The 27,521-nt window shown below is 38.0% G+C and overlaps 2 protein-coding genes across 12 annotated transcripts in view; one reads left to right on the top strand and one right to left on the bottom strand.

Annotated features, from left to right (window-relative positions):
• Positions 1–4,588, top strand: part of FANCL (FA complementation group L) — a 63,144-nt gene extending 58,556 nt beyond the window's left edge. For 3 of the 4 annotated variants that reach the window (XM_058667828.1, XM_058667830.1, XM_058667829.1), the window contains 6 exons: positions 1,666–1,749; positions 2,014–2,059; positions 2,142–2,223; positions 2,734–2,850; positions 4,032–4,103; positions 4,463–4,588. In XM_058667828.1, the coding sequence (XP_058523811.1) occupies positions 1,666–1,749; positions 2,014–2,059; positions 2,142–2,223; positions 2,734–2,850; positions 4,032–4,103; positions 4,463–4,504 (443 nt within the window). In that variant the 3' untranslated portion in view covers positions 4,505–4,588. The remainder of the gene's footprint in view (positions 1–1,665; positions 1,750–2,013; positions 2,060–2,141; positions 2,224–2,733; positions 2,851–4,031; positions 4,104–4,462) is intronic. The other variant, XR_009245959.1, reaches the window with a different exon arrangement.
• The window catches only part of VRK2 (VRK serine/threonine kinase 2), a 90,718-nt gene continuing 67,755 nt past the window's right edge, over positions 4,559–27,521 (bottom strand). For all 8 annotated transcript variants that reach the window (XM_058667825.1, XM_058667820.1, XM_058667821.1 and 5 more), the window contains 3 exons: positions 26,179–26,345; positions 20,393–20,548; positions 4,559–4,903 (listed from right to left, as the gene is read on the bottom strand). In XM_058667825.1, coding sequence (XP_058523808.1) covers positions 4,559–4,903; positions 20,393–20,548; positions 26,179–26,345 — 668 coding nt within the window. The remainder of the gene's footprint in view (positions 4,904–20,392; positions 20,549–26,178; positions 26,346–27,521) is intronic.

The following is a 27,521-nucleotide window of genomic DNA, read 5'->3' as shown; positions in this document are numbered from 1 at the left end:
TTTGACAATCATTGAGAAGAAAAAAAGTCAAAGAGAACCATGTGTTGAAGAATAAACAAAGCACAGAATCATTCTATTTTCTTTTTGATGAGTAAATAAAGTAGTGAGATACAATATACCCATCGGTATGCCTATAATGTTACTAGATGGTGTTGATTTTAAAGTGATTTTTATTATGAGCAGCAAAACAAATTAGATTTCAGCCATTCAAAATTTTAGATAATTTATTAACAAGTTGAGTTCACGTTTATTAGCAAAGTTTTAAGGTAACTATTTCTCTTTTGCCCCATTCTAAATACATTGTTGAAAGGCATATATTCTGATATTGTGAAATTGTGGTGGGATTCATCTACAAAGTAGTGAGCAATTTTCGTATTTTCTACACAGGCACAATGGATTATCTAGGGGGAACAAATGGCATGTTATGAAAAGAAAAAAGTATAATTATACAGCAGTTCTACAAATATTGTTACTTTCACAGTTTGAAATAGTTAATAGTATTTGGCATAATTAGGCAAATTATGGTATATTTGTGAATAAGTAGGTATTAAAAAATGAAAATATTTTCTTTGGAGAATTTTAATAGTTTACAGCTCCACTAAAAATTTTTTTACCTAGTTATGATAACTGTGCTTTATAGTCCATATTTTTAGCATAAATAAGCAAGTTTTAATTTTTTCATTTAGTAGTCCTTTAACCCCTCCCTGCTCAACCTTTCAAGAATTATTTGTTGTCTTTGAGCCAAGTTTTAAACAAATGGAAACATCAGTTTATATGATCATTGTTGTAAACTCATTGTTAAGTGAATTATAACATTGGTATAAGAACTTTGTATTTATGATAAAGAAAGCATTTAGATAACTTGTGTATTTTTCTCATTGAACGGCCATTTTCTTTGCCTATAGTTCCATTATCACCACCCCTAGCAAAGGTTTATTTTACATTGATAAGCTCTATCAAGTCATTCTTACCATAAAAGTGAGAGCCAATGGATTATATTTTTCAAACTTTAAAATAGTAAAACCTTTTACTGTATTCTTGTACAGTTTAAAATTTTTAGAAGAATCTAAATACCAAATAGAAATAGCTTTGCACATGTTGTAAACTATATTGTTGCTTTTTAAACTGAATAGTTTCAATTTTTATTAATTTTTATTTGAAAGGAAGATTTTATGGACAGGAGGTCTTTCCTTTAATGGTTCACTATCCACATGGCTGGAGCTGACCTGATCTGAAACTGGGAGACAGGACTCTAATTCTGGGTCTCCCATATAGGTGCAGAGACCCAAGGACTTGGGCCTTCGGCTGCTGCTTTCCCAGGCCGTAGCAGGGAACTGGATCAGAAGTGGAGCAGCCAGGACATGAACCTGTGTGCATACGGGATGCCAGAGAGCCTAGGATTAGCTTGCTATGCCTCTGTGTTGACCCTGATAAAAAATCCAATTCACATTAAATTGGCATTAACTCCCAAAGGAAGATTCATGTGAAGAAAATCTGAAAATGCTCTTCTATTCATAGTGCTTGCTTACCACATTTTTTCTGTTTACCCATAAATAATTTCAGTGAAATATTTCCTTGGATATACAATAGAAAATGTGGTTGGCCTGAACAGCCTTGTTTGATGACACTGTTTTGCTTCTGAAACCTGTCCTCCTTTCTTTCTAGGAAATAATGTTTCCATAAACATAGAGGTAGACCCCAGGCATCCTACTATGCTTCCTGAATGCTGCTTTCTTGGTGCAGACCATGGTATGAAATCTGAATATTATGTCAATGGCAGTTGTTTTAAATAGAAAGGCCTTAACCCTCAGTTGATTTAGTGATGTTTGTGTATGTATATGTTAAGAGATAGGCTCTGTCAAGTATTAACATTTTCAGCTGTTTTTTTAAATACAGTTTAGTTGGTGCTGGGGTCTCCCTTCCCCCTACCCCTTAATGAAGCAAGTGTGCATCACAAATGACAGCATCAATCCTAAATGATTAAACTGTGTTCTGTTTCTTTTCTATTTAAAGTGGTGAAACCCCTGGGAATTAAGTTGAGCAGGAACATACATTTGTGGTAGGTATTTTCACAATGTCTTTGTGTTTTGCTACAATTTTTCAAATTTAATAGTAGATGTTTATACTTTTTATGCCTTCAGGAATCCAGAAAACAGCCTATTACAAAATTTAAAAGATGTTTTAGAAATTGACTTTCCAGCTCGTGCTACCCTGGAAAAATCTGTAAGTTTTATCCTTGCTCTGATAATCCAGTGTTAAAGTAAGTCCATCTAAATACTTTTCTCAGAAAAGATGGGAATTGCAATACAATCACAGCAGTTTGTTGCATGTAAAGGCTGCATCAAAGAACCTGTTCACCTTTCGTGGTTCCAAGTGCGCTCTTTACATGATCTCCAGTGATTCCTGACATTAGTAAACATGTCTGGATTTTCTGGAGTGTCTAATGGGCTTGATAGAAGTGGGGAAAATGACTACACTGCACTATCGCAAAGATACTAAGCTTATAGCTGATTTGACAGAGTTGCTAATTGTTTGACATTTTCATTTTGGGTTTTCTTGCAGAACATTTATCACTGGCTACTGCCAATTCCTGCCTTTACATTGTTAGCCAAAAGTAATGCCTTTTAGTAATTTGGAAAACACTTAACAGCTTTGTTAGGTGTCAGTTATGTGATATGATTATTTGTATAATACAGCAATTTAGGTTCCTCCACGAATTTTTTTCTTCTGAAGGATTTTACTATGGATTGTGGGATCTGTTACGCCTATCAACTTGATGGTGCCATTCCGGATCAAGTGTGTGATAATCCCCAGTGTGGACAACCGTTTCATCAAATATGTCTATATGAGGTAAAATAAACCAACACTAGCAAGACTTTTCAGCTAACACAACATAAAAGGTGTATTTAAAATGCCAAGTCTAAAATTCATTTAGTTATTAACCCCCCGATCCAGTTTGTTCAAGATGCTTATGTGCTTCATTTTGCTGTGCAGTCTGTACCGAGTGACAGTATATCCTGAAGTACCAAGGAAAGCTGAAAAATCTATCTAGAATGTCTTCACGAACTAATTTATTGACACATAGCAAATTAAAATCTATGACTGTTACCTTCATGCGCAGATGGCGGCAGCAGTGAAGAGAAACTACCACTTACTTCTGCTACTTACTTTGTAGAAAAATACAGAAGAGTGTTTCTGTGGTCCAAACATCTCATAGCACACTCAGTGCTGTCTGGTTAGCATGTGACCTCAGCTTTTATCCTTGTCTCGGATTTGCTGTCCAACATTCATTGCAGTTCCTTCTAACTGGGTACTTAATGAAAACAGCTTTAACTTTTTGTATGAATTTTGTTGCAAAACCATTGAAATCAATGTAATTTTCATAGTGTGCACTGTCCACATCATTGTTAGAGCACACTAGTATGAGTAACTGGGCAACGCTTGGTGCAGTGCTTTTCCCTTAATTTCCCCTCTTGTGCTTAGTATCACCACTGTTCTCTGCTCCTTACCGGTGCAAAACGTAAGACCAATCAGATTGCCGTATACAGATAATCATAAAATACCACCTCTTACTACCAGCATACTCAAAGGGAACATGCATGTAGCTTGGTTGAAAAAAGGCTTTTAATTTTATTATTGACGATTGCCTCATGCTTGTAATTAATGGATCGAAACTTAAACCACAACCAGTGAGTCAATACCACAGTTAATGTCAAAGATATTTTAAAAATTTTAAAATATCTTTGACATTAACTCTTGATTAATGAATCTGGGGAAGGTTTGTGAACACCAGGAAGTTCAATGCATTATTTTATATCTGTTTTGGGAGTAGAAGATACTTAAAGGGTCCATAATTTGGTTATAAAGCTGTAGGTTTAAATTTCAAATTTCATGTTCATTTCCCCTTGTTATTCAACATATTAAGGATTATATTTCATGAGTTAATATAAGTATTATCAAAGAGAGGCAGTCTAACCTGGGTGGTATGTTTGTAGCCAGGCTGACATGGTTCCTTCTTTTTAAATCCCCAGTGGTTGAGAGGCCTGCTCACCAGTAGACAGAGTTTTAACATCATGTTTGGTGAATGTCCGTATTGTAGTAAGGTAAGGAAATTGTTAATCATTTCATAAACAGGAAGGGATTTCTACAAAAAGTGGAACACAAGTTAATTTGGGTGCAAAAACTTTGGAAATCATTTGTTTTTAATATGAACTTTGACTTCTCTAATTTCCTCTACATGAATACAAATTTTGGGTTTTTTGGGTACCAGAATTAAAGTAAAAGTTATCTGAAATGGTTTGAAACTCATTGATTATTAGAGTTTCATTTCCAAATTTCCTCTTTAATTATCAAAATTAGATTCCCTGCATGTTGTGGGGTATTAAAGTATTACCCTACCATGATACCATTTCGAGTATAAAGCAACTTTATATTCACCAACTGTTAATACACTTTTTTTAAGCCAATTACCTTGAAACTGTCTGCGAAGAAAATCTTGAAATAATGTGTATTGCGAAGAGCCAGAAACTAAAAATTACCAAGACTTTATTCGACATCTTTAGAGAAAATACAAAGCAAGACATACCAGCAGCAGCAGGAGAATGATGATGAAGCCATAATAGTACACCTCTGCCTTTCCCTCTTCACTGAGAGTCAGCTGGGAAAGCACAGGCCAGACACCTGTAGAACTTTCTACATCACTGACCCCCATCCCAGATGTGGAAGGGTACGTATCCCAGGATGCAGATCCGGACTTGCTGAATTTACCTGGACCAGTACATTCTTCATGGGTTTCATAAAATGGATTTGGGAATTGGAGACAGTCCAATTTTTGTGGGACATTGTTTACTTCATGCAAAAGCTCTTGAGATTCATAGTATTTTTGCCTTTTCCGTATGCCTTCCTATGGAAAAAAAAAAGTTTGTTAGATTTGGGTTATCAGTATTAATTTTGTGCTTTAGATAACTAGGGGAATGTTAAGTGAAGTCTGTTAAACAAGATTCAGTTTTGGGGTATCAGTAAAGGTGCTGGGTTTTAAATTTGTAACTAGAAACCACATAATTTACAAAACTCGTTGAAAAGGTATTAATTATGTGAATTTTGATGATGCAAGTGAAAATTAACCTTTTGCACATAAACAAAACTCATGATTTAGGTTGTACATTGCCATGTAAGATTTCCCTATCTCCTGGAAACCTATAAACACTAGAAATAGGAAGAAAACTAGTTGTCCGTATAAGTGCCCGGAATGGCTTCATTGTTCTTACTGTTATTTCTGTTGGCTACAGCCGAGGAAGCAGTTTCCTGATCACCATTTAACTACTAGAGCTTTTCTGGTTATGTCCCACATCGGTGACTTCTGACATGCTTTCTCTTTGTACTGTTTATCAAGCAACTTAAAGCAAAGTGTAAGTTACTGGCACCTGGAAACACCTACTGCAAGACTACTACAGGAGCTACTGTCTCAACTTCTAAACTGTCACCCTTCAAACAGTCTTTTTCTCCATCCCCCAAAAGTCACTTTTAAATACATAGTTTTATGACATCCTACATAGAATGTGTAAAACCAGAGACACTTTGAAAGTTCTTTAGCTTTTCTATTAAAATAAAGTTTTTGAGAGTGAGAGTCTTACTGTTTTACTGTTCATCCTAAAGCAGTGCCAGGCTTATTCTCTAAATGCGAAACAGGGGAGTAGTCATTCCAGGTAGACTGTAAAGTACTGTCCTGCAAATACCATCAAGTCAGATTCCTAAAAGCCTAGAGACAGCAGTAGGTAACCTGCGACAGCACTCACATACAGGAATGGGAGATAGCTCCACTTGGCAAAGAATAAAATTCATAGGTTACAGTAGGAAATTCTTAAAGTTTTTGTACTAAGTCTGCTACAAGACCGGAACGGATGTTCAGGTGATGGCAGAACACTGCTTTTCACACCCCACATGGAGAACCACTGGCTTAAGGAATGCAGTCTGCTCTGCTGGAGCTCAGGGTCTCACCTTGTGAGGGATTTCCTTCCAGAGAGACTCTGGACGGTCTCTGGGTATATTTTGGGTTGTCAATTTAGAGATGCAAATACATTGTAGGATGTTTAAAACAGCAGTCTCAACTCAGCCCACAGCACCAGTAATACTGTGGTTGAGAAACTGCATTAGATCAAATGGGAAGCACTCAGACAAGCATGTGACACTTACTGTGGCTTTCTTTGCACTTGCCTGTCTTAAGTTATACCATGATCAAGGTGAACTACCAATAACTCAAAACCAAACTATAGGGATACAATGAAACCAGTAAAGACCATCTCATTCAGCACAGTGTCACTATGCCACATAGTAGACTTCTCACATTTGCAAGGAAAAATAGAATGCATTTCTGGAATGTAAAGTGAACTCCACTGCCTAGGTTTGATACTGTTTTGACAATGAACTGGAAGGCAGTCAAACCCAATTCTAAAGTATTGCAAGATAAAAAGACTGATATTACAAGTAAACAGTACCTCTGCTGCCTGTGGAAAAAAAGAAGCCTTTCTAATGTACAAAGTACTTGGAATGAAAAGGCAGACTTTTTTTAAAAAGGTAAACTAATTTTTAGTGAAAGGTAGATCTTTGCAGATGACAACTTGTTAGACCAGGCTGAAGCTGGGGCTCACCACAGTTGGGGGAGGAGGGGCAGCAGCAGGGTCCTCAAGTGAGTGGCAGGAGCCCAAATTTGGGCCATCTTCTGCTTCTCCCAGGCCAATATCAGGTAGCGGGCCTGGAAGCAGGGCAGCCAGAATATGAACTGGTGCTCATAAGCGATGACATTGTCACAGGGTTGCAGGTTAATCTGATAGACCACAATATCAGTCCATTGATTTGATTTTGGTGCAAAATTACATCTTCAAAAAACTTCATGAAAACATGTGTAACAATTAACCATGAAATATATTTTTGCACCAAAATATTTTTTCCTTAGAATTTTCAAGTCCCTTGGACTCTGCCACTGTTCCTACCTACCATGTCAGAATAAGCTTCAATAGCAGCATAATAGCCTTATGACTGTTTATGAAGGGCTATATATTGAATAATATACAGAAAGTCAGTGGCGGAGGCAACTTGGGGAGGGCAGATTCTAGAGCCTATGAAACAGTAAAAACAAAGAAAAACCACAAAAACTAAATTTAGAGCTATCTGTCACAGAAACCAGCTCGCCTGGAGAGGAAAAGTAGATTCAGAGAAGCATCAAAACCAAGGAGAAGCAAGAGGGATTAAGTACAAAACAAACTCATAAAATCATGGCTAGAACCCCCTGTCTGAATTTCATGACAAATACCAACCATAAAACAAGCTCAAGGAACCAAGATAAATATAAAAGATGATCTACTCATAGAAGACCAACATGATACAAAACTGAAAAAGCAGTCTAAGTTGACCAGCATTACAAAACGTCACCCTGGCATCCCCATAGTGCAGAGGTTCATGTCCTGAGTGCTCCATTCCTGATCCAGCTTCCTGCTAATGTGCCTGTGAAAGTATCAGAAAACAGCCTAAGAACTTAGGCCCCTGCTACCCATGTGGGAGACCTACGTGGAATTCCTGGCTCTTAGTTTCAGCATGGCCAGACTAGGCTGTCATGGCTGTTTGGTTGAGTGAAATTAACCAGCAGACTGGAGAATGTTTCCATGTCTTTTAAACAGATACATGCATTATATATTGGGTCTATGTTTCCCAGAGAAATTTACACACCCAACAAGGCACAGAAGTATCTTTAAAATCCAATAAACCTTCAGAATGGAAACTTAGATGGAGACCAGAGACAGTGATGTGCATTCCACATTTTTCCTGATTACAAGAGTATGGACAAAAAGGCAACCATCAGGCAACTAGAGAAGGCGGCAGACTAAGTAGGCACATCAGGTCACAAACCATGAACCAGGCATGAATCCCACCACTTTTCATATTTGATATCTTCAATATCTCCCATCCATCATAAAGCAACCGTTTGGAAATAATATGCAGCAACAAACAAAATTGCCAAAGAGAAGCCTTCTGTGTATCTAGAGGACCTAGTGGAAAGCACAGATCCGTGGCAGAGCTGTTGTGAATCTTCTGCTTTGCTCTAGGTTCCCTGGAAAAGGCTGTAGCTCCCTGCCCCTGCCCACAGTGTGCTGTGGAAACATCAGCATCCCGCACTGGCAAAGGAGCGGACCTGCTGCACAGCAGGCAGCGTAGAGAGCATAGCCTGGATCCTAAAACAGGCCTTACCCCAACACAACACTATTCTGGAGATGTTCTCAGACCGTAATAGTTGCATCATTAAACTGGAATCTGGAAACATAAAAACCTTGAAACTATTGGTAATTAAATAATCATCAAGAGTGTAAGTAGGACTCCAGGAAAAATACAAAATATTTTTAAAAATACTTTTTCTTAATTTTTAAAATTTTAATTGGAAAGTCAGATACAGAGAGGAAGATCTTCCATCCACTGATTCATTCCCTAAGTGGCCACAATGGCCAGAGCTGAGCCGATCTGAAGCCAGCAGCCTCTTCCAAGTGTCCAAACGTGGGTGTAGGGTCCCAAGGCTTTGGGCTGTCCTTGACTGCTTTGCTAGGCCATAAGCAGAGATCTGGATGGGAAGTGGGGCTGCTGTGATCAGAACCAGCACCATATGGGATCCTGGTATGTGCAAGGTGAGGACTTTAGCTGCTAAGCTACTGCACCCATCCCCCAAATATTTTAAATGAATGAAAAAAGATTTACAGGACATTTATCGCATTGAATACTTAGGAAAAAAAAATCTCAAATCAGTGTCCTCAGCTTTAATCTTAGCTACTGAAAAGGGGGAAAATAAACCAAAATCAAATGGAAAGAAAGAATACAGTAATAGGAAAATCTCCAAATAGTTGAAAAATTTAAGGACACTACTGAATGGGTCACAATACCACAAGGAAATTATTGAACACATCAGAAAATTAGTTTCACTTTAGTAAGTTTATAACTCCAAAGTCTTAAAAGTACATGGGATAATGGATTTGTTAATTAACATAGCCTTAACACAACTCAGTGTAAACATTGTATCCCATAAATATACCAGTTATCAACAAAAATAGTAAGCAGCTTTAATTTTAATAGTTAGGAAAAATTCCAAGCAAGTGGAAAGATGCAAATAAAAATGAAAGCAGGGCCTGGCATGGTAGCCTAGCAGCTAATGTCCTCTCCTTTCACATGCCGGGATCCCATATAGGCGCTTGTTCTGATCCTGGTGGCCCTGCTTCCCATCCAGCTCCCTGCCTTTGGCCTGGGTAAGCAGTCGAAGACTTCCCAAAACCCGGGGACCCTGCACCCATGTGGAAGAACTGGAAGAGTCTCTGGGCCCCTGACTTCAGATCGGCACACACAGCTCCAGTCATTGCGGCCGCTTGGGGAGTGAATCAGTGGATGGAAGATCTTCCTCTGTGTCTCCTCCTCTCTGTATATCTGATCTTAAAAAAAAAAAAAAAATGACAGAAGGTACCAATATAGCAGAAAAATACAGGCAAGTCAACAAAAGGTACTTCTGTGAAGACAAATATATTAAGCCTCCAGCATGATTGCTAAAGAGAGAACACAAACTGGTGACATGGAAAAGACCTCAGAGACATGAATGGAACTTAAATAAGTGGATACTGTGAACGGTTCTACCAGCAAAAACCTGACAGCTTAGAGAAATTCATAAGCCACTCTTTGGGCCACATTCAGCCCATTAGTATTTATCTAGAGCCTCACACCTAGGAGACCCAAAAGCAGCTCCTGGATCTTGGCTTCAGCCTGGTCCAGCCTTGGCCGTCGAGGCCAACTGGGCAGTGATCCAGCAGATGGAAGATCTTTCAGTGTAATTATGCCTTTCAAATAAACAATAAACATGAACTCAGATCTACTAAAGGTATGCAGAATCCTATTAACTCTAACACTGGGATATTCAAGACTTTGATTTCATTAGGTTAGTTACTAAAGTAAATGTCACCTGTTCCTTCCCACTTAAAAAATGATTACTATCAGGTAATGGGGTATCCTGCTAGACAAGCCCGGAATTTTGCCTTTTGAGTGAACTGATGTTGGCAATCGGCACTATAAAGTGAATACAGGTTCTTCAGAAGAAGATTAAATGCCATTGAAAATCTTAAGGACTAATACACATTCTCAGAGTACTGTGGGTTCAGCATGGAGCGACTCATGCAGCATATCAAAGAAACCAAATTCCAGAACTTCCTGGCCGGGCGGCCAGCAGGCACAGCCCGAGAGCCTCTCACCCCATGTACGTACATACGTGGTGAGCCGTGGCTGGGCTGAAACTCTCAACAGCAGGAACCAGAATGGATTGAAGAGTGGAGCTGGCCGAAGGACCTGCTGGTATGCGTGAAGCCCGACACCAGGAAGGAGTCGGAGGGAGGAATCTGAACAGTTCCTCTGACAGGACACTGACCCTACAAATAAACGCAGGAAGCATGGAGGTAAACAACCCAGAAGAGGCTTTGGAATGTGACCCACTGGCATACACTTGGCTCGGGTTGGGGCAGACCAGGCTGAGTCAGTTCACGTCATCCACTGGCAAGCCCGAGCGCTGGAACTGTGTGGGGGCCTGGCCAGGTTTGGTTGCGATAAAAAAAAAAAAAAAAAAAAAAAAAAAAACACGAAAAAAACAGTACCAAACACAAAATGCCAAGGTGAAATGGCCTGTGCCAGTAGGGAGTGCAACACCCGACCAGCACACCTCCCACTGGTTTAGGTGAGGGACGAGAGTGTGATGGGCAGAGCCGGGAAGAGCTGCGATACTCATTGGTTCCAATGGAGGTCGGGGCTCAGAATAGATCCAACTCAGGGGTTACAACCACCAGCTGATCAGAGTGATGGACTGTGGCGGGCACTGTGCTTACTAGTAGTACATGTAGGAGCCTGGACTGGGAATTGCTTCAAAGTTTCTTTGGGGATTCCCCTGAACAAAATGGAGGAATCAAAGCATTAACCAAGAAAAGATTGAAAATGGAGTAGATCAATCAACCACCTCAGCTATATGCTTCCAGCGGAAAACTGGACAAGGGGAAACTCTAAGATGGACTATGTCAATCAGTGGACTCTGCACCAGCCTCATCATACCTGGACTGTTGCTGATGATATGTTGGAGCTTCTAATTGATCGAGGCGACGCTCTGCTGGCTCTGCCTTCAAACCTGAGAGGGCCTCCCTAAGAGGCCGTTGAACTTGAACTGGACAAGTGGGATGCTGGACTCTGTATGGTGTGAGCTTTTAATTAGGGAATCTCAACGGAACCTGAGCTGTGGTTATGCATCAAGGTGAAGGAATTCACCATGGGGGAGGGGTTTGGGGTGGAGGGGGGGGATCCCAGTACCTATGAAATTGTGTCATGTAATACAATGTAATTAATGAATAAATGAATATAAAAAAAATGATTACTAGACTTAACAGTTACTTCTGTGACTTGCCTTATATTTCCATTAGAGCTACTCTAGAGCAGAGATTTGTAAACCATTCTGTAAAAGACTATATACAGTTTCAGGCTTTTGGGGTCATCCAGTCCCTGCTGCTGCTGTTCAGCTGTCATTACAACAAAATAGTGGTCATAGACAATATGTGAGAGTAAGAATGGCTGTGAGTCCAGTAAACCTATTTACAAAAGTAGTTGGTTGGCTGATTTTGGCCCAGATGCCATAACTTGCCAATTCAGATTAAAATAGCCAGTTAAAAAAACACCAAAAAAACAAACAAAAAGACAAACCCAAAGCAGTATAGTTTAAAAGTAAAGAAAGAATTCTCAGGTGGTGCAAAACAAGCCTGGAGGAGGTCAAATGTAGCAAGAAAAAAGTAAATGGCTCAGGTCCTTGAGCCCTGTACCCATGAGGGAGATTTGTATGAGGCTCCTAACTCTTGTGTTTGAACTGGCCCAGTTCTGGCCAAAGGATTCTGTCTCTTTAACACTGCTTTTCATATACAAGTAAATGAAATAAATATTGAAAAAAATTTTAGAAAACTCATGGGACGGAGAGAAAATAGCAAATATGTCAGTTCACAAGGGCTCATGAGGGAATTTAAGAATGCCAAAGGCCTAGAAAGTATATTCAGAGATATCAGAAAAATGTTCCAAACATAAAGAACTGTCGAGATGCCTTAAGGTGAACGGTCACTAGCCATATCCAGCCTAACCAATTACTCTATGACACGCAGCCATGCTTACTATGGTTAAAGGCAAACAACATTTCCAATGCTGTAATTGAAAAGATTCTATAAAGAGGTCCCAATTTCCCTGACTCTGGAGTTCCTAGCAGAAACTTCAGGAGGCATTAGAATGAAATTTTTACAGTACTTAAGGGGGAAAAAAAAGTTACCCGTCAAGAATAATGTATCAGCAAAATCATCCTTCATAGTTATACATAAGTAAAAGCTGGAGCAACTAAGACCTCCAGATTTTTTAATGAAAAATGGTAAGGGTTCTTAATGAGACATTATTAAGAAAATACTAGAAGGCAGAAAATGAAATGCTAAGAGCACCTATGTAAGCAAATTCTGAATGCTCTAAAATGATAAACATGGTATATAAACCATGCATCTCTTCAGTGTGAAGAATAAAAGACAAATTATGAAATTGTTAAGAAATGGGTGCTATATATAAAGAAGTAATGAAACATCAAAAACTCCAACTGGGTAGAAATTAGGTGCAATTGTAGTATTTTGTTGCTAAGCTATAGATCCTTTTTATTGCTGAGACATAAATGGTATGAAAATTCAACCAAAAACTTCAGGGCAAGTCTTGACAGAACAAGGAGCATCAAAGGAAATGAAAGACTGGTCTAAGCACTTGGTGACATGACTTGGTTAACACAGCAGGACACAATGGAAGAATAGTGCACCTGTGCTGAAGACACGAAGGGTGAGAAGCTGGTGATCTTTACCTTCGACAGGTGCCTAGGCAAAGAAATAATGGGGCAAAATAACTAAATCCTACTGTGTTTCCGAATCATCCTTCCCTTCCCCAGCACCTTGTTTGCTCTGTTCCTTTTGTATTTTCCCCTCCCCTCGCAGCCAGGGTTTTTAACAGAGACTCTGTGTACCTTACTGGCCTGAAGGTCATCTCCTTTCAACTTGGAAGGCATAGAAGAAGATCCTTGCTGACCTCTTCTAGAATTGAAGCCACTTTTTGTGTTTCCTAAGAAATGTTGGTGTCTGAAGGGTGGTAAAGCATGAGCACAAGGAACTGGATAACTACATCATGGCAGAGTCATCACTCAATGCACAGGTGAGTCAGAAGAGCAGCCATGCATCTCTGGTGCCTGTCACTCCCCACCCCTTTTCCTCAGTTCCCCTTTGGCTCCCAAGGCCAATTAAGAAAACAAACAAAACTAGTCCTGTAACCTTTGCAAAGGTGTAAACTATACCTGAAGACACAAAAGGAAAACAAACAAAAAAAGCTCACTCAGTTCAAGGTCAGAAACAAGAAAACTTTTTTTCATAAAAACCTTTTCTTTTCCTGTCTACCATCAGTATTAAGTTTCTCTTTCAAAATAGCTAGCTATAACAATTTTTTTTTTCACTTTCATGGTATCTACAAAGAAAAAACTTGTAATAAAAAAGATATCAAAACACATTATCAGAGATATATCACTTGATGACAAAAGAAATGTTTAAGATAGGGAGAAAGAAATTAATAAAATTAGAAAAATAATGCCAAAGTAACAGTATTAAGATCTTACCTATCAACACTTAAATATAACTGGATTAAATTCTCCAATTCAAAAGTAAAAACAAGACCAAAAGATAAACACTGCTTATAAGAAATTCACTCATACACAAACCTGAAAGGGAAGCAAATGGAATTCATAAAGCAAGAATATCCACATTTAAAGCAGATAAAATAGATTTTAAGTTAAATGTAGTAAGAATGTGTAAGTTAGCTCAGCAAATAGCAATACAGATCAGTGCAAGAGGAAACTACAGTTATAAATATATGCACCCAAATATATAAAGCAAATATTTATATGTAAAGAGACTTCAATACAGTAACTACAGCATTTTAATACTAACTACTGAAAGTTCCACCTTCGAAGATGAACAGACCATCAGATGGGAAAAAAATAAAACACCCAATAGGGTGAAATTACACTTTGATCAGACATTTCTGGAGACATTCACAGAAAATGTAACCATAATCTGTAGAACACATTATTCCCAAAATCACAGGAACATGCTTCAGTTTATATCATATGAGAGCTCACAGAGAACTTGCAACTAATTAAAAAGAAAAAGTCAAAGCAAATATCTTTTCTGACCACAATGCAACAAAGAATAATTTTGTAAACTACATAAATAACAAAGCTTATTCCTGAATAACAAGTCAATCAAGGAAGAAATTAAAAGGATATTTAAATGAAAATAGCAACACACCAAAACCTATGGGGTGCAGCACAAGGTGTATTAAAAGGGAAATGTATAGTAACCACTGTCTACACCAAAAGCAGAATGATCTCAACCTATCACTGTGCCTCAAAGGAAAAAAAAAAAACGCAGAATAAAACTGAGAACAAAAGTGAGACAAAAACCAAAAAAACCACAAAAATTCATTAACAAAGAGCTCTTTGAGAATGTAAAACTGACAAGCCTTTTGCTAGACTAAGTAAAAATGTAGGAAGATTCAAGTAAATAAAATCAGACAGGAAAGACAGGACTGATTCCAAGGAAATATAAAGGATTGTTAGGGCAATGGACAATTATATGGTAACAAATGGACAAAGTGACAGTGTAGTGACTTAAGAGATACATATACTTTACCAAGCGGAAACATGAAGACAGAATACACAACAAAGGAATACTAACAGATACACCGAATCAGTAAGTTTAAAAAAAAAATCTTGAAAACCTGCGGGGTGGCCAACATTTCACGATGAGGTAACAGTACTTCTTACATCATCCTCCAAAATAAGAGCGCAGGTAATTCCTACAGATTCAGTCTATGCAGCCAATAATACTCTGACACCAAATTCACAGAGGGAAACAACAAAAAGAAAGCTATATGCCAGTTCTGTTGATAAACTTAGATACAAAAATCCTCAACAAAATTCTAGCTAATTGAATGCAGCAGCACATGATAAAATCCTCCCACCTGGACTGCGTGGGATTGATCCCTGGAATGCAAGGATGATTCAGCATGAAAAAAAATGATACAGCATATTAACAGAGTGAAGGACGAGAACCATCTGGTAGTCCCAACAGATCACAGAAAGGCATTTGATAAAATTCAGTATTGCATCATAACAACTCTGAACCAATTAGGTTAGAAAGAACATACCTTAAAAGATAAAAGTCATAATTGGCAAGTCAACAGCTGATATCATACTGAAGAAGCAAAACTGCAGGCATAATTTCTAAACTCTAAAAGAATACAAGGATCCACTGCTTTCACCACCTTTAAAACGTTAACACTGGGAGTCTTAGAGCAATTAGGCAACTGAAACAAAGAACACACAAGCTAGAAAAGGCAGTTAAACCATCACTGTTTACTGTAGAAAAATCCCAAAGACTTCACCAAAAAACTTTCAGCAGTATACAAATGTATTGCATTAAAAAATCGTTAGAGGGACTGGTGCAGTAACCTAGTGGCTAAAGTCCTCACCTTGCACACACCAGGATCTCATACGGGTGCCAGTTCTAACTCTGGCAGCCACACTTTCCATCCAGCTCCCTGCTTGTGCCCTGGGAAAGCAATTGAGGGCTGTCCAAAGCCTTGGGACCTTGCATCCACATGGGAGAGCTGGAAGAGGCTCCTGGCTTCGGATTGGCTCAGCTCTGGCTGTTGGGGCCACTTGGAGAGTGAACCAACTGAAGGAAGATCTTCCTCTCTGTCTCTCCTCCTTTCTACATCTGTTTAATAAAAAATAAAATAAATCTTTAAAACTATCATTAGCATTATGATACGCCAATAGCTAATCATCTGAAAAACTAATTAAGAAAGCAACCCTATCCACTGTTGAATGGATAAAGAAAATGCAGTACCTCCCCCGCCTCCCAAATGGAATATTATCCACTTGTAAAAAAACAAAATGACAAACCCGCCATTTGCAGTGATATGGATAGAGCTGAATTGGAACACAGTAAACCAGGCAGAGAGGGACAAATACAGCATAACCTGTCATGTTCATCACAGAAAAGGGTCTAAGGGCATTCAGGAGTGAAAGAGGAAGGACGGCAAGGGACAGGCATGTCACACAGACTTCACACCAGTGACAAGCAAAGCTTCTGCATCCTCTTGCTCAGCAGTGTTCAGCTGATAATACGCTGCATATTTTGCTAAAAATATAACAAAGGAGGTAAAAATTTCATAAATAAATGCTGAGTGTGTGAAGACAATTATTTTTAACCTGTTGGACATTACACAATTCACACAGGTTAATATATAAATATGTACAATTTTTAAGTGCCTGTTAAATATCTTTTAAAAATTAATTCTTGTTCAATTCTATTCAAGAAGCCCTTACGTAACATTTTCTGAAAATAAAGCACGCACTTCCATTTGACAGAAAAATCTTAAAAGTGCCAGAGGTAGTATGAGAAAATTAGAGACCATCATCCCCTATTTATATAGACTGAAAGATACTAACGGAATTCAATTTCAAAAGGAAATGAGTAGGAATTCAACAAACTGAACTCAGCAGAACAGATTAACTATAGTCTGTCCCAGAAGTAGTTGATCTTACACTCAAAGTCAATGTATCCATAATAGTAAAGAGGAAGTATTATGTGATTATCTCAAATCACAAAAAAGCATCTATTACTAATTTCTGATTTAATTTAAAAAAAATGCAATGAGGGCCTGGCACGGTAGCATAGCAGCTAAAGTCCTCACCTTGCACATACAGGATCCCATTTTGGCACTTAATCTAATCCCAGCAGTCCCACTTCCCATCCAGCTCCCTTCCTGTGGCCTGGGAAAACAGTCGAGAACGGCCCAAAGCCTTGGGACCCTGCACCCAGGTGGGAGACACAGAAGAGGCTCCTGACTCCTGGCTTCAGACTGGCTCAGCTTCAGCCATTGTGGCCACTTGTGAGTGGATGGAAGATCTTCCTCCCTCTCTTCCTCTGAGTATATCTGACTTTACAGTAAAAATAAGTTTACAAAAATGCAATGAGGGCCTGGCACCGTGGCCTAGTGGCTAAAATTCTTGCTTTGCAAGTGCCGGGTTCCCATATAGGCACTGCTTCCCATCCAGATCCCTGCTTGTGCCTGGGAAAGCAGTCAAGGATGGCTCAAAGCCTTGGAACCCTGCGCCCAAGTGGAAACCTGGAAGAGCTCCTGGCTTTGGATTGGCGCAGCTCCAGTGGTTGTGGTCACTCGCGGAGTGAATCATCAGATGGAAGATCTTCCTCTCTGTCTCTCCTCCTCTCTATATATCTGATTTTGCAATAAAAATAAATAAATCTTTTTTAAAAAATGCAATGAAATTTCCTCAGGAAGAGTGTTTAAGAAAAATTCACAGCTATGAATAAATGCTTTCTCCCTGAGAACAGGCAAAGCTGCATCAATTCTACAACTTTAATGGTACTAGAGATGCAAGCAGGCACAATAAAACAGTAACACAAATAAAAGGCATCCACATAGAAAGGAAGAAGTAAAAGTGTCTCTATTTACGGATAATATAATTAGCCAGGAACAAAAAACATTTTAAATTAACAAAAGCTATTATCACTTGTGATTTTAAGACATCAATCAACAGGTTTCTATATGCCAACAAAATAACCGGAATAGGAAATTTAAAATATCTATATATTTATACTAGGATCAAAAGGACAAACTATCCAGAGACAATTTTCATTGAAAAATAAACTAGGGTGAAATTAAATATGAACTGGATTAATGTATTAGTAATAATTTTTAAAAAGTCTTCAAAAACAGAGTAATAGCCAACATTTCATGGTGGATTAACAGTACTACTACTTATCCCCCTCACAATAAGAAAGCAGGAGAAAAGGTGTCTTACAAATTCATTCTATGCAACCAGTATTACTTTGACACCAAATTTAGAGAAGGAAACAACATAAAGGAAAGCTGGGGCCACTGAGGTGCCGTAGCAAGCTAATCTTCCACCTGTGACACTGGCATCCCATATGGGTACAAGTTCATTTCCCAGATGCTCTACTTCCTATCTAGCTCCCTGCTAATGGCCTGGAAAAGCAATGGAAGATGGACCCAAGACTTGGGTCCCTGCACTAGGAAGATGCTCCTGGTATTGGATTGGTCCAAATCTGGCTGTTGTAGCTATCTGAGGAGTGAACCAGCAGATGGAAAATCGCTGTAATCTTTTCAATAAAATACTGCTACAAGCCAATATCCCTGATAAGCATAGAGGCATTAGTGGAGACAATCACCAGATTCATCCATAGCTGAAATCAACATTCCTGCAGTTTCAGTTCTCCCTAAGCTTGCTGTATTTAATGTATTGCCAAAGGGGGAAAAATCCCATTGCGGGGGTGGGGAATAAGCATCCTGGGTCCTATATTTATAGAGGAAACAACGCATAGTTTTCAAAAAACATGTTTTCTATGAATATTTGGAAAACCTCTCATACAGATGAATTTCAAGCCCATTTTGTATGAAGATAAACTCATCTTTTAATCCTATTTCCTTTGAACTTCTGGAATTGCCCTTCATAGATGATTCCTAGAGCTTAATAACAAGACAAACATGCAATGCAAATAAAAATGGATTATTTGAAGACACTTTATATGAGAACATGAATGGCCAGTAAACATACAGAAGGGCTCAAAGAGTGACTGGAGTTGCAGTGAGATGCTAATATACAATCTGGAATGATGAAAAGTGATAAGATTAATGCCAGTGCAGGGAATGAAAACTGCTAAAATGCTTACACACTCTTGGCAAGCATACTACCCTTTCAGAAGTATTTGTTAGTTTTTTTTCTAATTCCGTGGAGACATGAAATATATCCACACAAGGACTTTTAGCAAAATGTGCATAACAACTGTATTCTGGTGGCCAAAACCAGGAGTGTCCTAGGTGTCCACTAAAACACAGACATGTGGATCTTGATGTAGCATAGTACAGGGTAAAGCTCAATGAAAATACAGATTATCAATACATTAGATATAGATAAATCTCAAAAATGATTCTGCATGAAATAAGCCAGACACAAAAGAATGTATATTGTATGACTGCATGAATATGGAATTCTGGAAGAGGCAAAACAGATTTCCAATGCTGGGAAGCAGAGGGTGTGATACCTGGTTGCTTTAAGAAGAAGCTAGTTGACCGGAAAAACAAAGGCCCTTTTACAGTGATAAAATCTACACACAGCACACACGCACGCATTTAACACTCCTGTCAAAACGAAGCCATTTCTTTGCTCTAAACTTAACTGTTAGAATTCTTATACTCCTTTTAAACCTCCATACAACAGGTGGATCTAATAGTTTAGAAACTTCAGATTCTGTCACCATGCACTATGTATGTATCTTTAATTTTCCATACAGGAACTATGAGTGAGCCCTGGCAGCACGTTCCTCTGAATGAAACAGCAAACCATATTACCATTTTATATCAGAATAAATGTGAAAGGTTCCTACCGTACTAAGCAGAAGCATTTCTCTCTGGCTGAACTTACATGCTTACTGGTTGTATGTAATGACTGTTCACAGCTAAGTTCAGTGCTCAGTGTAGTGATGAGCATCCTGGCTGCCTGCTACTGATTCTTCACGGGTGGAGCATGTGAAGGGTGAGGGCTATTAGATTATCCTATTGCTTACTTTAAACTATCTCACATCTTTTGGGGGAAAATTATGGTGTTTAAATCATAAAAAAATGTTGCCCATTTTTAGGAAAAGCATTTTTTTTTTGGCAAATATAAATACACTGTATGTTTCTCCGTGTCACAGAAGGTTAGATTAGGAAGGAATTCACCCTTAGATGAGTCATTGAATAAGGTGAGTCACTATCCACCCAAAGGACTGAAAGATGCAAGAAATACATCATTTTAGAATGCAATCAGTGACAAGAAAACTTTCCACTTATACTTGGTCATAAGGGTTAGACTTGAAGAGTTAATATAAAAGTATAGAACATGTTAAGACTCCCTAATGGGTCACTGATGGCATAAAAGATTTAAGTATACTTCATTTCATTCTTCAGATAAAGAAATTCAACCTGTACAGAAATGTGCTCACTGCTGTTCCTTTTCTACGATAACTGCGGTCAGATGCTTTGAATATACCATTGGACAGGGTATCTTCTGCCCCTTCTTATTTAACAAAAACCATACAACCTTGGCCCTGAGGAGAAAAACGAAATGTCTCCAGCCTCAAAGGGCAAATTCTACTGTAAAATGAAGAGAGAAATAAAACCCAACAGCCCCTTTCACCTGAGCTGTTTCATTGTCCACCGATGCAAGCACCTTCTCTCTTTGTTCTGGTCCTGAAGTCATGCGGGACTCAACACTTCTCTCACTGTGGACTTTTTGTACTAATCTAGCTGCCGCCTGATTGACTTGCTTTGTTGCAGTCCTTTGTGAATTGACCTGTTGGAACAGAAAAAAGTGACAATGAATAACAAAAACTTTTGACATTTTTAAAAATGCACTGGTGTCTACATTCTTGAATATTATAAATTTGCCAACCTTTAAAAGAAGGAAAGAGAACAGCCACAGAGATATCATGGAAGAAATATTAGTTGGCAAGTTCCAGAGCCTTTCTCATCAATGGGATAAGACCAATTAAAATTAGTGTCACTGGTATACCCTCTTCAGAAATGATCTTTCCAGTTTAAAAAAAAAATGCCGTTTCAGTAAGCAAGTGAACAGAAAACTGTCACACTGTAAAACTGCAAATGAATTATTAACCTTTGCTGGTATTAGATCTGGAATGTCTTTGTAGTTTAGATTTTTATTAATTAAAATCTTAGTTTTCTATCATGTTAGTGAGTCTAATTAATGTGGAAGTATCAAAAGCTCTTATAATGTTGCCTGCATTTTTGTACAGGTGGTTTAACCTTTGAGCAATGCATGCCATCTAACACTGTGTACCAGTACCAGAGGTTAAGTTCTACAACAAGCTTGCAGTCTCTAAGGTTTCTTTTTCACACCATGGTGACATCCGGGAGATGACTGACTCTCAATAACCTTGAGGTAGACATAGAAAAAGAAGGGCAGGCCCACAATACAGTTGGAAGATTGAAAGCTACTCTTAAGCCCCTTACGAGAAGTATTTGTTCAGCAGCCTCATGTTTACAGCAGCTCAAAATGCCATCACCTTTTTTTTCATGGGTTAAATAGGGAGCAGAAGACAGGAACAGCACAAGTGGAAATAATGGAGTAGCCATGCCAAAATCAAGAATGAATTACACTGGCTGGGCAAGCAGAGCCTTAATTTGTAGTCTCAATTTTTAGCTTCTATTGCCAAGCATGTTCATTCCTTCCCTTTAAAATATACTGGTGTTTTATGGCTAGGTCTAAGACAGTTGTCACAACACCATTCTTCATCGTCCTTCCTGCTGGATCCTGGCTTATCAAAGGATGACAACACCACTGCCTTCCAGTAAAACCTGCAAACAAGAGATGCTTCCTAATCATGCAGGGATTTGCTATTTCCATACTCAACCCTATTCAACTACTGAGAAAACTCATGTGTGACCATCTTCTGAGCCACTCTCCTCTGAAGTAATCTCAGTAATAGACACACATTACACCCCTAGTGTAACAGTCTGCTAAGTGGTGACACACTCTTAGACCACTAAAACACTGGCTCACCAATCATTGTGAAAATGTGTTGTATGGTACAAACAGACCATACGGGCATAAGGGTACATACATTTTCTTGAGATAAAGCCAAATAAAAATGCGTGTCTGTGTGTATAATGTGTACGATGTGGTATTTTGACATACGCATTGTGAAGTCATCACCACAATCAAGCTAATTAACTCAAGCCATCATCTCACATAGCCAGTATTTCCTTTTGTGTGTGAACACTTAAAACCTAGTCAGCAGATTTCAACAACACAATAAAGTATTAACTGCAATACTGATGCAACAAATTAGATCCTTACTCATTTACCTTAAGGTTGAAAATTAGTCACTTTGAGTAACACCTCTCCATTTCCCTGCTCTTAGAAACTGCAATGCTACTTTCTTTATTTTGAGGTTGCACACATGAAGGGACCACACAGATTCTGTCTTTCTGTGCTGCACTTATTTCACTTAGGACAGTGCCCTCTAGGTTCACCTGTATTATCACACATGGCAGGATTCCCTGCTTTTTTTATGGCTGAGTCCCACTCCATGGTGTGTGTGTGTGTGTGTCAACCTTATTTTCTTTATCCATTATTCATCAGTAGGTACTTGGTCATTTCCATATCATGGAATTCACTCATTTATAGCATATTATGAATAATGGTACAACGACTGTGGGGACACAGGTATCTCTATCATTTTGACATCCTGACTTTATGTCCTTTGGCTCTAGACACAGAAGTTGGACTGACAGACCACAAGGTAGAGGATTTTAGTCTCTCCTAGGTACTTGACACTTGGGTGACAGTTCTGCCTTGGCAGCCTCTAATGTATTCACAGGATTTAGTCAAATCCATTCAGGCCATTGTGAGGATTCTGGAAGAAAGGTGGGCCTTGGCCAGCTTTCAGTAGGCTGGATGGTTAGGCTGCACTGTCATGGGCACTTCTAGCTCATAAACAAATGAGATCCAGTTTACGGAAAATTTCTGTTTCTAGGAGGATTTTTAAAATGGTAAGTAAAATGGGATGATTACATTTAATTCTTAGTTGTAAATGGTGAAGCTTTGTTTTTTTTCAAAGACATAAAAGTAAATATAGAAAACACTCCAGGCATCCCACATAATCAAACAGGATGATACCATTTGTGTGTTATTTTCAAGAAAAGAAGCTATTCATATGAGGTAGCTGTTAGTTGATTTTTGATTGGAACACTGTTCTGTAAGATTGGGAATGCTTTTGCTAAAGATTAATAAGCACAACCTTGTTCCTAATTAAGCAGACATATTCCACTTTCTTCCGTACAGAAAATATAAAGAAAAGCAAGGCCATGAAATGGAGAAAACTCCAGGAAAGAACTGTGTAAGTTGAGTTCTATAGCAAGACAACTATTACCAATAACATTTATCCCTGGAGTTTCTGTGGAAATTCCACTTAAGAGCAAATGGGTGAGAGAAGGAACAAACTTTTCCCGTCAAAACAGGATTATCTTGAACGTCTTATCACTGACCTATAGCTGGCTCTTTCTGCGCCTCTCTAAAGAATTCAAGGATTGGCAGTTCCTTATGCGCCCTATGAGCATACACTATTCCATTATGGATTCAGGCACTATAATGACCTGGTAAAAGGACCCACTGGCTCCTGAAGAAGTAGCAGCTTATGCAAGGGTTGAACTGGAGCTTTCTATAATAGTGCCACTTTCTGGCTGGCTTTTACGTTTTCGTCTGGGAATTCCAGAGCTTCAGCTCACCTCAGTGAGCACCATTATGGAAATATGGTTTCCTCTGGCAATGTTGGATAGGAAGTCCCAGTGAGCAGCATAAATGTGGTAGTCATAATGATAGAGTCTTCTAATTTGACAGTGTCACCTCAAGAGCTGCCAGTAAGAAACTTCCACTATACATTCCATCATTTCATTGAGGTAAATACCCCCCGAAAGAGTTGCTCTTTGGGGGTGGAGGGTGGATATATATATATATATGTATCAGTTTCTCTACTATTTTACAAAAACTGATTTCAATTGAACTCTGGTAAGTATACTTGAGGACATTAAAAGCAAGTCTGCATTTACTGGGAACAATTTATGATGGCAAGTAAAATCTGGAAAGCGAAAAATACTACTTTGTGTGTGTGTGTGTGTGTGTGTGTGTAGGAAATGCTGTAAGTTTGCTAAGATTCTTACTGTGATGGGCTGCTTTCTTAACACCTAATGAAAACATTTGTTAAGAATACTAAGTTTCACTCAGTCTAAGGTTCACTTATACTGAGAAATATAATAGGTAGGACAATAAAACATCTCTAGCTTTTTTCCTTTGAAAATTGAAGACTAGAACTGTTACTTATAACTATACTTTTCTGGTCCAGTGTCTTAATGATCTTTGTCCATTGGCTATTTTGCATAAATTCAGACTTCGTTCACTAGTCTTAAATACTAGAAACTTTTGCATAGAGTGCAATAAATATTTTTACTTACTAATAAGGAAATTCTTTCCTTTACTGAACAGAGAATCTGGAGCCACATGAGTGACATTCACTCAGGACTTCAAATGGTTTTTCCTATAGAAATAATCTACCATGAAAGCGATCCAACGCTTCCATCATTCAGGGAAACTCAGTACAGAATAGTTTATATTGTTACACATTTCAAAGTTAGGTCTTTTATAGGACTACACCATACAAACTTGTAAACGTTAGAAATTATGATATTAAAACCAAACATGGTAGACTTATATTTTATACAATCACTATTAAAGTTGTATACTTAAAATACTAAAAAAAAATCAAGTATTTAACAAATACTGATTTGTTGTAAAAATATCCCCAAGTCATCTTCCTATGTATACATACAAGCTGACCACAGTGTGAACTGAATAATGTCTCAGGCATGCATATTACTTTTTCTCTCTTACTCATAATCAAAGTACTGTAGTGAAAGAAAACATTTTGGATAGAGGCCCATTAAAAACATTTTATGTTCCATCTCTTCATATAAAAATTATTTCTCAATGAACAACCTTTGAATCTGATAAAGCTGGAAATTCTGGTGGATAGTAATTTGAACTTTATAATAAAGGATAAAGCTATCAGGTTTTAAAATTATTTCTTTTATATTTCAATTAAGTTTATGAAACAGAAAAACCTCCAAAAACAGGAAAAGTCCACTTAAGTTAGTGTAGATGATGTGGTGACCATTATTGTAAAGGGAGTACTATGTCAAGGAAATGGCTCTTTGTTTTGTTGCAAGACTGATAAAAACACAAAAGTCAATAAAACTGTTAAAATAAGTTTCAGTAATTACCCAGATCAAAATCCAGTGGCTTTTTATTAAACATGAACTTTTGTTCTGCCTTCTGCAATAGTAAATAGTGCTGACAATTGGTTTGTGAGGCACTCGCTACCATAAAATGTAATTGTATCATGAGAGAAAGGTGACAATCAGGAGATCATGAAAAAATTACATCTTCTCACTGGTAGTTAATTAGCCATGCAAAACCTCCTCAAACAGATATTCTCTTCTATTAGAAATGATTACTATGCAGGCCTACAGATGTCAATACCACAGTCATTCAAATACTTCTTTTCCTACTAATTGAAGGTTGTAAAGCTCTGGTGCCAAGGTTTTGCTTCCAAAGAGCTAATTTATGACTAGAAGGATATTTTATGTCTTCGGTTGCAGCAGCTACAAAATTCAGCAAATCAGAACCATCTGTGCACTGGTACTTGACTCACCATTCATCTCACAGCCTATCAGTCACATCAGTTTGCATCCTGCATTCTTGGCTCACGAACACTTGTGATGATCCAAAGTTCAGAAGTTTTAAAAAGGAATGGCATCCTGACCCTACCTTGTTCAACAAGAATCAGGAATATAATGCCCACCACCCTTTGTTTTTACTGCTTGTATATCTGTAGTGTCAACAAGAAATGGACACTTCACTGCCTGCCCAATAATGGTGCTAACAGCTGCCATGGTTGAAGGTCTTTGGTAGCTTTTAGTTCTAATTTTTTTCTTTCCTTTCAAGTTGGTTTCAGGAAGTTTAAATGATTTTTTAATCACTATACCTGTAAATAGACACAACATCAAATAGATATAATTTGGCATCACCTGGTAGGCAAAACCAGAAAGCCAACAACTAAGAAAGACATGAAGAAAAGGAGCCTTCAACCCTACCCTAGTCATAGCTCCAACATCCGGGCTGCCGTATTCCTTCAACCGTGCACAGCAGGTCACAGACCTAACACTTTTTTTCCAGGAGAGAATAGGTCAAAAGAACTTTTCAATAAACAGTTATGGTGGTAAATTAGGGGGAACAGGAATCCAGACACCGAGTTGTCACACTTACACTGAAACCTAAAGCACTGTTAACTGGTGGAAAGGTTTCATGGAAAGCCACCCTCACGCGCTCCCAGGGATGCTGGTACTTACTTTGTGTTCCTTTGGAGCCGGAGCACAGACACTTCGATCCACAGTAGGAAACTCCAGTAGTCCCAAAGGTATGCCGCCTGGGTTCAGGGTCTTCTTGAGCATCTGATAGTCTGGCTTTTCATTGTATGCTAAACTATGAACACAGACCAAAAACTGGGCTATTTCACCTGTGAAGTATTAAATTGTTTATATGTCACTCATCATTGAAAAAAAAAAACGATCAAGACTGCAATAACCTAAAAATCTAATCTCAACTGCACACATACGTTGTGCAGACATTAAGAATGAACAACTCAATGTAAAGCCTTTTAAAATAGTATTTTAAAATGACTGAAATACAGTGATCTAAATATTTGACAAGATAGGGCAAAACAGTATTTAACAGATCTTTGTTGATATTTACAACTCACAAATTTTAATTTCCATGAATTTTAATTCAGCCAATTTTACTAACCACAGTTTGTAATTCTGACTTAAGAGGTGAAATAGGGGCTATATTAATGGAAAATATACCAGAAATGTTTCATGTTTTTTCTACAGTGAAATTTTTTAAAAGTTTATTAAAAACGTGTTATTCATTATCTACCTTCTAACTTCAAAAGAGAAAACACATGGCAAATTTTAATTAAGGCTTCTATTTTGGGACACCAATGCACTCAGAAGTGACCTTGAACTCTGTATCGTTAATTATTATTGTCTTTAGAATGTCTTTAGTCCTTCCTACCTAGCTAACCCAGCACTTGCACAGCACAGTTCTGACTCTTTACAGGAGGATGAGAAGTTGTCATCTACTATTTCTTCTCGAATGTAAATATACACACACAGCCAGATAGTGTATATATATATGTACATACACACTATTATAAGTATGTGTATGAGTATATATATATACTCATATATATAAGTATGTGAATTATATGTGTATTAATATGCAATTATGTAATGTTAATCATGTAATATTAAATATGTAAATGTGATAATTTTGTGGTTATATAATTATACATATTATATGTATTGTAACATGAATATACATATATAATATAGAATAGCATAGGAACAGCACTTCCTCAAAAAATCATTATAATCTACTGAGTCTTTTAAAAAGAAGTAGAAGCAGTATGCTAAACATAAAAAAATAACTAAGCTAAAAAACTTGTAATTTGGGTAGTGACTTAACCCAGTGCCTAAGATGCCAGTTTACAATGTCTATACTCTGAATCAGAAAGAGTACCTGGGTTCAATCAATTGCTTTAGCTCCTAACTTTTTCTTCAAGATCCATTTATGTTTATTGCAAAGTCATATACATATATGAGATATATAAATTATATCATATATATATATA

Source organism: Ochotona princeps, chromosome 8, assembly GCF_030435755.1.
Source record: "Ochotona princeps isolate mOchPri1 chromosome 8, mOchPri1.hap1, whole genome shotgun sequence".
NCBI classification, from domain to species: Eukaryota; Metazoa; Chordata; class Mammalia; order Lagomorpha; family Ochotonidae; genus Ochotona; species Ochotona princeps.
The sequence above is the reverse complement of the archived record's forward strand: the minus strand, read 5'-3'. Positions and strand labels throughout refer to the sequence as shown.